General features: G+C 41.5%; 1 protein-coding gene across 2 annotated transcripts in view; it reads right to left on the bottom strand.

The window, feature by feature from the left end:
- Positions 1–12,322: 12,322 nt before the first annotated feature.
- The window catches only part of LOC136750848 (E3 SUMO-protein ligase ZBED1), a 63,051-nt gene continuing 61,615 nt past the window's right edge, over positions 12,323–13,758 (bottom strand). For both annotated transcript variants that reach the window (XM_066705975.1, XM_066705974.1), the window contains exon 7: positions 12,323–13,089. In XM_066705975.1, coding sequence (XP_066562072.1) covers positions 12,892–13,089 — 198 coding nt within the window. In that variant the 3' untranslated portion in view covers positions 12,323–12,891. The remainder of the gene's footprint in view (positions 13,090–13,758) is intronic.

Below are 13,758 nucleotides of genomic sequence, written 5' to 3'. Positions count from 1 at the left end.
CTTTTAGGTTTACGTTTCTGGGAATTGTTTAAGGTTAATAATTGGCTAATCATCAAAACCTAACCCAACCCATCATGGAGATGTGAGGCCGTCTATGTCCCAAGACTCATCCTGTCATAGTGATGCCAATCGAACTCTAAAACTCGAACACTGGCAGGGTTTCAAGTCAGTCCAACCCCATTCCCATCCCAAGCCCAATCTTGCATTAGAGTCACATTCAATGACTAGGTTTAGGGTTTGCGTTGGCTGAGACTGGGGTTTGGATTCACTACTGAACTTCTAAAATATATTCACTTTCTCCAAATATAAAGCTTTAAGACACTGTTCCACAGAGCTGGCTCACAAACCTGACCTGATAATTGTCACTTATTTTATTTCCAGGTTCAACGGTCAGAATGTGAAGCATCTTCGGTGCGTAGCTTTATACCCGACCTTCATGAGGTTTCACTCGGGCAGAGAGAAAGAAACACTTCAGACCCGTCCTTCTGAGCTGACCCGCTGTTCTGAGCTGACCCGCTGTTCACTTCCAGTGACACTCTCATCACTGAAGCAGCAGCTGAATTAAAGCCTTTGTTTGGTTTCATTCCTCACGCTCCTTGGAGAGAAGAGCTTCAGATAATAAATAGCTTGAGAAGAAGCAGAAGAAAACACACGTGTAAATGATCTCTGGGGCCCTGAGTGGGGGTGTGGCTTATGCATTAGGATTATTTATCTTGGATATCAAAATCGTGCTGAAGTCCTTCCCACCGAGGAACACATCTGTTCAGACTGTACCTGTAATACAGCAGCCCAATCTCCATTAAACTCTGCTCCCTCATGATTCTGATTACTTATGTATTTTTAGCACTTTTATCAATTGCCTTGAACTTGTCTGGTTCAAGTGTTACCCCTGCCCTTAGCACATAGCAGGGACCCAACTCTAATATATCTGCTTATTTGTACTAGGATGCACGCTTATTGTATTCTTCACTTGTATTCAAGTATTCAAAATCATGAAAGGCATCGACCACATCAAACCAGAGGAGCTTTTCCAGATCAGCAGGGACACACACACCCGGGGACACAAATGGAAATTGGGCTTCAAGGCATTCAAGACAGAAAACAGGAGACACTTCTTCACACAGAGAGGCGTCACAATCTGAACAAACTCCCCAGCGATGTGGCTGAAGAGACAATTTGGGATCATTCAAAAACAGACTGGATAGGATCCTTGATCACTTAGTTATTAATGGACACCAAACGAGCAAGATGGGACGAATGGCCTCCTCTCGATTGGACACTTTTTATGTTCTTATGTTCTATTTAGTGCACTTTGAAAAGGGTTATTGTGAAAACTGTAAGTGGTCCTGAGTAAGGGTGTCTGCTAATAAATAAACAATAATATAATGACGATCTTCCCTGCTTGGTTGTTGAAAAGCTGTGGTGTAATGAATCCAGGGACTGTTTTAAGGGACTGCGTTTACTATCTGATCCACAATTATGGTCTTTCCAGTGTGTTTTGTTCTCCCTGAGCACTGAGGAACCCTGAGGTCAGATTAACTTTGCTGCCATTTATAAACTCAGCTATTTCATTCGATTTCAAAAGAAATGTTTAGCAACACTTAAGAGGTCACTCAAAATGAAACATACGATCTGAACATTTGAAATTGTTAATGTAGATTAAACAGGAAGGGTATGAGTTTGGCTCACAAAAAAAGAGGTAAACATCAAAGTGCCTATTGCTCTGGAGAAATGAGACGTCTTTAAAGAGGAATCATTGTAAATTAATTGTCACTTTTAACAGTAATATGCAAATTAACGGAATGCAGGAGAAATGGTACCTTCCTTTTTTTTTTTTTTTTTTAACCATCAAGTTCACCGAACCATCTACACAATTTATTCCTTTGAAGCAGCTGTGTTTTATACGTCTGTTTGAAGCTCAGGAAAATAAGGCCTGTCATTTACATACGTATTAGCAGGCTCGGTGCCTCCGCATGCTGTCGTACGTTTGACGCGTGAGATTGCAGTGCAGCTCTCGGGGTTTAATTCAGTTCACACACTGACACGGCATTCTTCCACTGAAGGCTTCGGTGCCAGCGTACACAACCGAGAACCACTCGAAGATCAACACAAACAATAATGAAAGTGCTGATTAACACGATATGCTCGGCGGTTTCATACTGACAGAAAATAAGTCAACGAAACCTTATGGAAACTTACAAGCATATAAATCGAAATGGCGGAAGGACAGTTTTCGCTGATGAGAATGGGAAAACCGTACTGTTGTTTCTCCTTTTCCTCTATCAGCTTCCTTAATCGGTGAATTATGTGAACCTGCAGAATTTGCGATAATGGGATCGACTGATTTAAGCCAAGGGAAGGCACATTAAAACGACAACCCCTGATGAAATCCCGTGTGCTTTCCACAGGAGCAGAGATGCACACAGTAAGTCCTGTGGCTCCCAAGCTGTCAGCAGCAACTCAGCAAGAGCGTCCCACTGGATCTGTGAAGTAGCGACTTGACCAGGTCCTCACTAATGTGCGTGTCTAATGGTCTGAGTCATACGCATACACAGCTTTGAGTTTTTTACCTCTCCAAAGCCTTCTACTGCCATTGTTTACTGATCTACTGATAAACATGCGTCTTGATCCTGTATTTTCAAAATGTGTTAATAAGATGCACTGACGTTTTAGGTAGACAAGGCTAATTCACATGCAGAGAAACAGTGTAACTGAACTGAGACGACTCATCAGAGCAAGGTGGCGCAAGGACAGTCACATGACCTGCCATCCATCGGAGTCCCTTTCTCCACCCGAATATCTCTGGAGCAGCAAACTGATAGTTCAGCATTGGGAATGAAAGGATAATTACAGTGGATAATTATATTGTCATTAATCTTGAGATGCAACAGCAAGACGGCACACGGATAAAGCTCTTTGATTGGCTTTGACTTTGTTTTGGAAATGACCAACCTATGGTATATATTCCAGTTTTTCAGCAACAACATCGCAAAACTTTCTTCTTTAAGTGAAGTGTTTTTATGATAGTAACCATCAAGGGCTTCATTCAGCCGGCTGGCTTGGTGTTTGACAGCTGAACCAATCTGTTTATGAACAGGTTCAGTCCAGGACAGCTCACCCGAGTCTCCCACGTCGCTCACACTGGAACCTGGTTTACCCCGTGACTGTGACTGTATTAACGCAGAAAAAAGCCACGTACCTCTCGAAGGGAAAGAGCAGGCACTGACCGCAATCATTACAAAATGTGTGAGTGAGCTTTCTTGTTTCTCTTTATGGTTATTTTTCAGTGAAACTTTTAAAACTTTTTTTTTTGGGAGTAAAAAAAATAATCTTCCAGGCTCTCTTGGTTACATTTTGTATAAATCACATCACACTGATACACAAACACCTATTCATAGTGGGAAAGCTACCAGACTACCAGCTGCGAGCAATCTGAAGTGAATTTGTTGAATGTGACCTTATTCCCGTGGTGAGAGAAGGACCTGCTACCAAACACTTGGCCAGCAACCTTTAAAGCTTTCCTAGAACCCGCGACCCCGTTAATATATGGTGATACATCACTTTGTGAGCTGGGCTCCTTTAGGGACCCCAAAGTACAGAACACACACATATATACAGCTGTATTCAACAGAAAGTATGCCACATCGCTAATGACAAAGTGTTATTCTGTGATTAATTTGATTTAATAATGAATTACTTACATATCCTTATTTATCACTGATATCTTTTCAGGTGAGAATCTTATTCTGTACCGTTAACAATATAACCGATTGAACCAGGTTGGTTACTGCACCAGCCAGATGCAATCTGGTGGAGAGAGAGTAGACAGTGATATATTGAATTAAATTAATCCTAAATTGTGAGAGAACAGTCCTTTTTTAATGCTTGGCACATATCACCCTTTCGAAGAACTGATACATAAACACACACGCTCCCAAATACACACATGCACGTGTTCAAGTGGAAGGGGGTTATTTTAGAGTGTTAGGATCTGACAAAATGAAAAAGCAGCAGGAAGAAAGCGCCTTGGGCACCCGTGAACATTGTGTGCTCCTGTTGTCATTACCAGAGCGGCGCTAAGAACCGGAGCCCTGTGGAGAGACGGCTCTAGTGGCGGATGCTACTCTGTCCTGGGGCGACTCGGGGGAGTTGGCAGCCATGCTGGGGTTTTGGAAGGCCGGCAGTAATGAGAAACGGGACCAAACACAGCAGATACTCATGTTCCGGCGTGGAGAGAGATCCCTCTGGGTGCCGATGGACTTGTAGTGATGCTAGTCGGCATTCAAGTGGCGCCATTTTTACATTCCGGGCACAGACTTCCAACAGCCCCCACAAGACAGCCCACCAAGACAAGTCCTTGTCTGATCACCGTCTTTAGTGGGTGTTGATGAATAGATGCTATATGAAGTTTAATTCATTGCCCTTCTTTTTTAATCGTTTATCATCATTTCATATAATAATTATTTTTGTAGGAGGCTGCATTGATTAATTATGAATAAATTACTTCATATTAGCCACTCATGGATGCTAACCATTTCTTGAAAGTTAATAATGCTTGAACGCACAGTGGGGGGTTTGGTGATTGTGTGGATAATATGTCTCACAATATGAAATATTTATATCAGCCAGTGAAACCTCTGACCATTCTGAATATTTAAGAGTGTTACTGTTACTGAACTGAAAACTCAAAATGTAAATGTACTCCAGGTCCTGGTCTCTTTCGTAAAGTCACTCGAAATCAAGTGGCATTAATCACCAGTCTACTCCAATATTCCAGCTGAAAATCGATATGTAAGAGTATGACTGAAGCTGCATTGAGTGACTGAAACACGAATACAGGAAAACCTGTCCAGATCTGCTTAAAAAAAGCAATTTAATCAATCAACCAATCAATCAATTTAATGTGATAGGGCAGGTTAATAAACACAATACATTCATATAAAAATAAGGGGAGAGAAGGACAACAAACACACCGATTTACCAAAAAAGTTGTATCACCATGAAATTTTGGAACAGAAACTCATTCATAAACCTGTCAACACCCCCGCCCCCGCCCCCACCCCCACCCACACACACACACGGCCTGGCACGAACACAACAACACTCACCCGTCGACGAAGAACAATGACATTCGCTGTGACGAACTGTGAGAGACGAAGGGCCGGGGTCGACGGACAGAAATAACCACTGGTACGACTCCACCACTGGGACACAAGCCGGTGGGGACTGACAACGTGGACAGGAGGATAGTGTGTTTCAGCGTCTCTTCGGCAAAATCGTCGTGTATGTTTGTTTGTTTTTTTTGTACATTGTAGGGAACATTAACTGCATACAAACACAAAACCATAGCCGGAGAAACATCACAGTCCTGGACTGGATTGGTGTGTCTGAAGAGCAATGAGAGGTGGACCAGGAATCAACAGTGTATATGTAGATAGTAGTACAGATACACAAATATATGTCTATGGCTACTTGACACAAGATACACTCAGAATGATACTCAGACCTCTGTAATACAACCTTTTACCTCCGTGTCAAAATAAAGGATGTGTGTTTTCATTTCCCTTGTTGCTGGTTACTGTACAATCTGCTTTAATAAAAAAATATCAAAATATTAGCAGGAAATAGAATATAGAGCTCAATGTTGCAGTTAAGGAAATTGGGACTATATTACCTATGTTTACTACATTTACTTAAAAGTAAAGCATTTTATATATTTTGAAAACTACTGTTATAAGCTGTTATAGCTGATTTATATAGAACATTTATGGCAACATTAATATTATTTTCTTAGAAAACGAGGTGCTGATAATTCATGTGGATATTTTATTTTGAGAAAGAGGAGGTAAAAGTGGATATAGTCTGAAACAACCCAGGAAATAACGGACACATAGTTGCACATCAATGTCTCTTGAAATAAAGACTACACACAGAATATAACACCAGAAAACACATCCTTCGAAGGCCGAACAGCCCGGTTTAAAACTTAAACAATTTCAACACAAGAATGGAACAGTTTCTTCTTTTTTTGCATCAGTGTGATGGACAGGTTTACGATACAGGAATGGCACTTTATTGAACTCATGATGAGCGAATACTGTTGATGCAATAGTGGAAATTACAGTAAGTGTGAACCACCAAAATCCCATGTTGTTACATAGTAACGACCAAAGTGTGTACTATATAACAGCTTGGAAGAATGGCCCTGTGTTATTATCCTGTAATAAGCGTGTTGTAGTAGGAGCCATTCCTAAACACGCAGTTATGAATATCAATCACTCAGCAATAGCATGACTTTTTTTTTGCATCTGGAAAATTTTTCGATACTCACAGTGCCACACATTGGTCGTCCTAAATCAGCATCATACTTCTACTTAAAATACTCTGTTACTTCAAAATCATAACTGTTGGTTAAAGTGCTGATATGATAAATATTAAAATATAGAAAATATACTTTAGAAAAGTGAAATATAATATTAGTACTCGACGAACGAAAAGTAAGTGATTCGATGTTTTGTATAAAAATTGCACTTCTAACCTTTGGATTCCCTTTCCATTGTGTCAGAATCAGACTCAAATAGAGTTTCTGTCCTTTGCCGTTGTGTCTACGTTTTGTGCATTTGTTTATTGATGCCAACTGAAGATAAATGACTCGATACCTGGCTATCCCTCCTACGTGCTAGAAAAACCAAAGGACTTGAATTAAGTAACTGAACTATTATTACAAATCCTATACAGGGAATTACTGCAATGATCTGCCCAGGAAAGCATTTGCAAATACATCTAGTCGTCTCTGAGGTGGATTTAACGCTTAGACAGATCAAACTTTACAGTGCTTAACAACCAGGTCCTATAGTAAGGGAGGTAATGGACTGAACTGAGTTACAGGACAGAGACTGGTTTGCATGAAAACTCTGAACATTAAGGTACGAGATAAATAAGAAGTATTGGAAGCTATGACCCCAACCTACAGTAACCGTCAAGTGCAAATTCCAATCCCAGTATCTGATTCTCTGCTCTTCTAGCTGATGCAAACCTGTCATGAAGTCCATTTGTTTTAGTTTGATGGTTGGAAGGTGAGTTGAAGTTGTGATTTGCTTTGGGCTTATGCACAATTCATTTAGTAAGCTTATTAGTGGAACAATCATTCGAATAACCTCAGCTTCACCCGAATGCTAGGCAAGCTTGTTGTGTCAGGAATTTATAAATTATACATATCTGTTGAATTAGATATATGCAGTCCATTAATTTGTGATTTGTCGCGCAATTGGGTGTGCTTTTTGCCACATTGTTGTTAACGAGCAATTAAATCCTAATTATTATTTCATAATTTCATGAATGCCTAAAAGTGCAGCATAAAAAATGCATGGCTTTTTAAAGTTGTATACTGGCGGTCAAAATGAGAAGTCTCCCTGGGAATATAACTGATCTGATTTCAAAAGTTGGCAGCGAAATGAGAGCGAAATGTTTTGTTCGTCTTCGATGCCAAGAGGTTATTATTGCTGACGTCACGCGGAATTAAATCTGATTAAAAGAAGAACAAAACAGAATGAGCTTCAAACAGGGGCAAAGTGGAAGTCAAGCCAGGAACGCTTCATTCAGCGCAGCTTCGCATTTACACTTGATTAATAGCAGAGGATCACATTGGAGCTCCTGCCTAAATATTGTGCCGAAATATTTCACTTGTCTTTTCCTCGTCTTTTTTATTTTGTTTCAGACAGGCAACATCCAATTACCTCGCACTCCCAACACAAGACTCGCTCCACGTGTTTAAAAGTGTTTTGAAACGCAGGCAACTGAACTGCAGAAGTCAACCTGTTTCGTGTGAGTAAATTAAACCAATTCCTATATATTTACCTGACACCAAATACAAGCTGGATTATGATTACATATGTTCATGTTTAACAAAGTTATTAAAGCTAAACTAGCTGATTTGTTTTAAATACTAGAGCATTTTACTGGTTGGGATTTATGAGTTGATGTGCCAAATATAGACAATAATAATACAATTTCAATGAAACACATAATCCAACAATTGTGTAATGTTTACTTTTACAACTTATAGTATAAATAAAAGTATATACTTACATTTTATAGTAAATATGTATATTTAAATGGTGAAAACAAGTGAAATGTCTCGGCACAACATATATACATGTTAGATATGTACTTGAAGTATATATATATATATATATATATATATATATATATATACACACACTCACCTAAAGGATTATTAGGAACACCATACTAATACTGTGTTTGACCCCCTTTCGCCTTCAGAACTGCCTTAATTCTACGTGGCATTGATTCAACAAGGTGCTGAAAGCATTCTTTAGAAATGTTGGCCCATATTGATAGGATAGCATCTTGCAGTTGATGGAGATTTGTGGGATGCACATCCAGGGCACGAAGCTCCCGTTCCACCACATCCCAAAGATGCTCTATTGGGTTGAGATCTGGTGACTGTGGGGGCCAGTTTAGTACAGTGAACTCATTGTCATGTTCAAGAAACCAGTTTGAAATGATTGGACCTTTGTGACATGGTGCATTATCCTGCTGGAAGTAGCCATCAGAGGATGGGTACAGGGTGGTCATAAAGGGATGGACATGGTCAGAAACAATGCTCAGGTAGGCCGTGGCATTTAAACGATGCCCAGTTGGCACTGAGGGGCCTAAAGTGTGCCAAGAAAACATCCCCCACACCATTACACCACCACCACCAGCCTGCACAGTGGTAACAAGGCATGATGGATCCATGTTCTCATTCTGTTTACGCCAAATTCTGACTCTACCATCTGAATGTCTCAACAGAAATCGAGACTCATCAGACCAGGCAACATTTTTCCAGTCTTCAACTGTCCAATTTTGGTGAGCTTGTGCAAATTGTAGCCTCTTTTTCCTATTTGTAGTGGAGATGAGTGGTACCCGGTGGGGTCTTCTGCTGTTGTAGCCCATCCGCCTCAAGGTTGTACGTGTTGTGGCTTCACAAATGCTTTGCTGCATACCTCGGTTGTAACGAGTGGTTATTTCAGTCAAAGTTGCTCTTCTATCAGCTTGAATCAGTCGGCCCATTCTCCTCTGACCTCTAGCATCAACAAGGCATTTTCGCCCACAGGACTGCCGCATACTGGATGTTTTTCCCTTTTCACACCATTCTTTGTAAACCCTAGAAATGGTTGTGCGTGAAAATCCCAGTAACTGAGCAGATTGTGAAATACTCAGACCGGCCCGTCTGGCACCAACAACCATGCCACGCTCAAAATTGCTTAAATCACCTTTCTTTCCCATTCAGACATTCAGTTTGGAGTTCAGGAGATTGTCTTGACCAGGACCACACCCCTAAATGCATTGAAGCAACTGCCATGTGATTGGTTGGTTAGATAATTGCATTAATGAGAAATTGAACAGGTGTTCCTAATAATCCTTTAGGTGAGTGTATATACACATATACATATACACACACATACATGTACATGTGTGTGTATGTGTGATTATTCAATGTAATAACACTGTCCTGCATTTCATAAGCTGATATGAAACTAAATAAATAAACTGAAACTGCTTTTGTTCAGATCTCGCCTGTTGAATTCAGTCTCACGAGCATCGGATTTCAATTATGAAACTATTCCCTCCAGAGTCCCAGGTATGACTCTTCCTCCCGCAGCGTGGAGGAAACCTCAGAGCATCTCGGCTAGAAATCCCATCTCTCTATCAATAGAGTGACGGGGTTTAAATATCAAGTGCTTAAGGACAAGTATCACATTTGGTATTTTATTTAAACAACTATCAACAGCCAGTCAGTTACAAGTCATTGTTTTAGTCTTTTTTCCTAATGGGGTTAAGAAGCTGACCGCCAGACTAGACATCTGTGTTTAGGGAGAAAATCAAACCAAATGCAAAGCAAGGACACCGCTATATAAATCGAATAAACTTTGTCCAAGTTGTTAGTTTTATCTGTTATCAATGACCCTATAGGCAGTTTTAAATGGTTTCCAAAAGACAAATGGTCTGAAAGGATTGTGCAGTGATGTGTATTATCTCTATTGTTTCTTATTTTCTTTAATACTTTCTTGAAAATACAAAACACTAGCAGTAAAAACAAACAAACCAAACGAATGGAGAATAAGAAAGCATGAATCCAGGACAGCGCTTTGAGGAAGCACCTTTGTAATACTCTGTATAGTGCCTCAACACTCAGCCTTGTTAGTGGACGACACATTTCATGTTTTAACACATCCACTCCACACCGATTTGACATATGGGCATCCCCTGTTAATGTGGCCGTCCCGCAGCAGGTAGAAATCACAGTGCTGTACACACAACACAACCTCCCTCATCTAATCTCTGTCGGCTTCTGTTTTTCACTCGATAACCATATGTATGCATTTTCTGAGCGAGAGGGAAATAAAAGGTGGCAGTGAAGTACTGACTAAATGAAATGGCGCGGGCCAGGAGACTAACACACCTTATATTGATTTGTGGGTTTTGCCAGCGACTGACGGAAAACAAACACAAGAATAACACAAAATCGTCGGGTCACTGCGCAGTCATTATTGTAATTGTGCACATACATCATTTCATCACGAAGGAATACACCTGAAGATTGTAATTTGCTGCTAATTGCGAAGACGACTGACTAAACGAGATCACAGTTTGCGCTGCCGACCTGCAGGTCATTACGAAGCAACGCTCACTGGTACACAGCTTGTTCTAAGCAACCATTTCACCTCACAAGCCACACTGTGATCAGATTAATCTGGTGTCCATTTTTGACTCACGTTCCTAACCAAACTTCCAATAATTCCATAAAACTGAGCATAATATAACAGTATACAACCATCCCCTGCTTTTTCTTGATCTGTTGTACTTGTAGCGTTTAGCGACTAATCAGATACTTCTATAAGTGCCTGCCTCTTTCCAGTCAATATGTATAACAACCTCTTATGATATTATAACAAACAAACACATTGAATAAGGTTTACACTCCCGTAATACGTACGCTTTCAGAATGAATAAAACGCCACTATTGGCTATTGCTTAGGTTACTGTCACCTTCTGTGGGTCAGATTAGCAGTTTCAAAGAGGAATCTCCCAGCATGCACCACCCTGAGACATGAATCACTCAACTAGCCTCTCTTATCAACAACGACAGCAGCTGGACAACACATACAAACTTGATTACAGTATATACTGCCTGCCACACTGAGTACTGGTGTTGTATTTTCCTTGACGCTAACGTTGTGTTGTTGTGTTTCAGTGTCAGCCGCAGGAGGATGTAAACATCGCCCGTGTTCAGGTTAATATCTTAGAGAAAGCAGTCACGGACAAATGTTAAGGCTTTCATTCTCTTCAGCGTCGTAAGATATAACATTAACACAAATTAGGCTGATGTTTCTGATGTTTCAATCGATGCCTTCAATGTTTTTTTTTTTTAGTTTTAAACACACCCGAAACTATATTCTGTTCACAAATGGGACACGTGACACATGCTTGTTTATTTTAACCTCAGCATACGTGCGCTCTACCCAACTGAACCTTCAAATTGGGTTTCACGTTGACAGGCGAAGCTGAATTAATCCCGCGTGAGGCGCGTTTCGTTAAGCAGGGTGTTTTGACTTTCTCTGAATACCTCGGCAAATCGTTTCGTGCTGGAAGAACAAAGACGGCTTTAAAAACACTTCAGTAAAAATGAAGCACCTGTTTCAAGGTCGTAGCAAATGAGGCAGGTGTCCATGTTGTTAAGATTATGCTTGTTTGAGTGTCGTTTCCTCGAGCACATTATAAAGTATCCTTTGATAGAAAATTATACTCTTGTCGTACCTATAATGGATGTTCTTAATTAAAATAAGTTCGCAACTAGAATATGAATATACGTGTGTGTGTGTGTGTGTCTGTATTGGCTGAGTTAGTGTAACGATTTATAAAGCTACAAAACTGCTGAATAGAAAGCTGGAAATCTGGACAGCATCTTCATGAAACTGTAGTACAAAATGTGTCACCGTCTTAACGCTTTATCTCACAGTAGCTTACGTTTCTGAGGAAATTGTCAAACGGTGGACAAAAGGACAAGGAACGGGACTGTCATCCTATGAAAGAGCACACAACATTTTAAATCACATTAACACCAGTGCAAAAGGGAATGAACGAGACACCACACACGTCATGATGTCACTCAGAGTCTGTCGTCTCTGCGGAGGCGGTCATAGCTACGTGTGTTCACAGTGCTTTAAAGGACAGGATCTGACCGCACGGCAGGGCCTTCCTTGCTCTCTCTCTCTGAAGATTAACTTTCTATAGAGTTCTTCTCCTCTGAAATGAGTCACCCCTGCCTTGTTTATTGGATCACAATCAATCACAGTCAAAGGAAATCATAACAAGTTCTCAAAAGTGTCGTGGAAACTGGGTTTTGGACGGAGAAGAAACTCAAAACGTAACCCATTAACACAAAGCAAAAGAAATACCATTGAAACTGCTATCTACATACCTTTACTATAAAAACACCACCATGATATTCTATGTACAGGGGTCCTCGTTTGGCCGGGGGGACCCCCTTGGTGTGTATCAGTGCAATGCTATGGCAGATTGAGCAGGATTCATATTGCAATGGCCAGAAACCTCTAGATTGCAGTAGCTTTGGAAATGGTTTTACACACATTGGATTATTTGTCTTCAAGCTCACACTTTTTTGTATATGTCGCTTGCCTATTTGTGTCGATTTAGCTGTTGTTTACCACATCGCTTGCGCTGCCTCTTTCTAGTTCATCGGATTTACAGACGGCGGAAGATTAGAGTTCATCTTGTCTCCGGTGGGAAGCGGATGGGGGTGGCGCCCTCGAGGTCGACCCACGCCAGCGCTTTCGTGGCGGGCTTCGGGCTGGACAGACTGGGTCAGTCGGCCCTCCAGCTCGGCTCCCGGATCCCCACCAGGCCGCAGCTCCGGACCCACAGCTGCCTCTGCAACTCCTCATCGTACGAGGTGTCCGCAGATTTTGTCCTTCGACCATTGTACAGGTAGCAGCCCCCCACGCCCTCCAGCTCCGGCGCCGCCGCGGCGTAGACCGACGTGGAGGCCCCCTGCGCCGGGCTCTGTCGTCCAAAAGAGAGAAGAGAGAGCTTATTACATAACATCAAAGAAAACAGGAGCGAAAGTCCCAACTCTATTACCTATTACCTAGTCATCACAATCTGAACAAAATCCCCAGCGATGTGGCTGAAGAGACAATTTGGGAACATTTAAAAATAGACTGGATAGCATCCTTGGATCACTTAGTTATTAATGGACACCAAACGAGCACGATGGGGCGAATGGCCTCCTCCCGACTGTAAACTTTCTTATGCTCGTATGTTCTATGCTGTTTGCTCGCTCTGTTCCACGCTCGTTATGCGCCTCCAGGATATTGAACTCCCAGATCCATCTGCTATGCCGTATGTGTGTCGTGCCGAAACCCCTCGCTTCCCAGGAATGAATAAAACTCTGCACACATCTGAACCGTGGACTCTCAATCTCTAACTCTCCCATATCCTATTCGCAAGACCTCCTTGTTGAGCACCGAGGAATCTCTCCGTTATGGTGACCAGCAGCACGTTGTTATAAGCGTCTGCGATCGCAGGGAGCCGGTCAAAGATCCCCGTCAATCAGCACAATTAATTGAAAGGACAGAAAGGGACAAATTCCCTCCCTCCCTGTCTTCATCCCCTCCCACCCATTTCCTATCTCTCAACCTTCACTGAAAGGTCGGTCTGTCTGTCTATCCG

Source organism: Amia ocellicauda, chromosome 6, assembly GCF_036373705.1.
Source record: "Amia ocellicauda isolate fAmiCal2 chromosome 6, fAmiCal2.hap1, whole genome shotgun sequence".
Lineage (NCBI taxonomy): Eukaryota > Metazoa > Chordata > Actinopteri > Amiiformes > Amiidae > Amia > Amia ocellicauda.
This window is presented reverse-complemented; position numbering and strand designations above follow the sequence as displayed.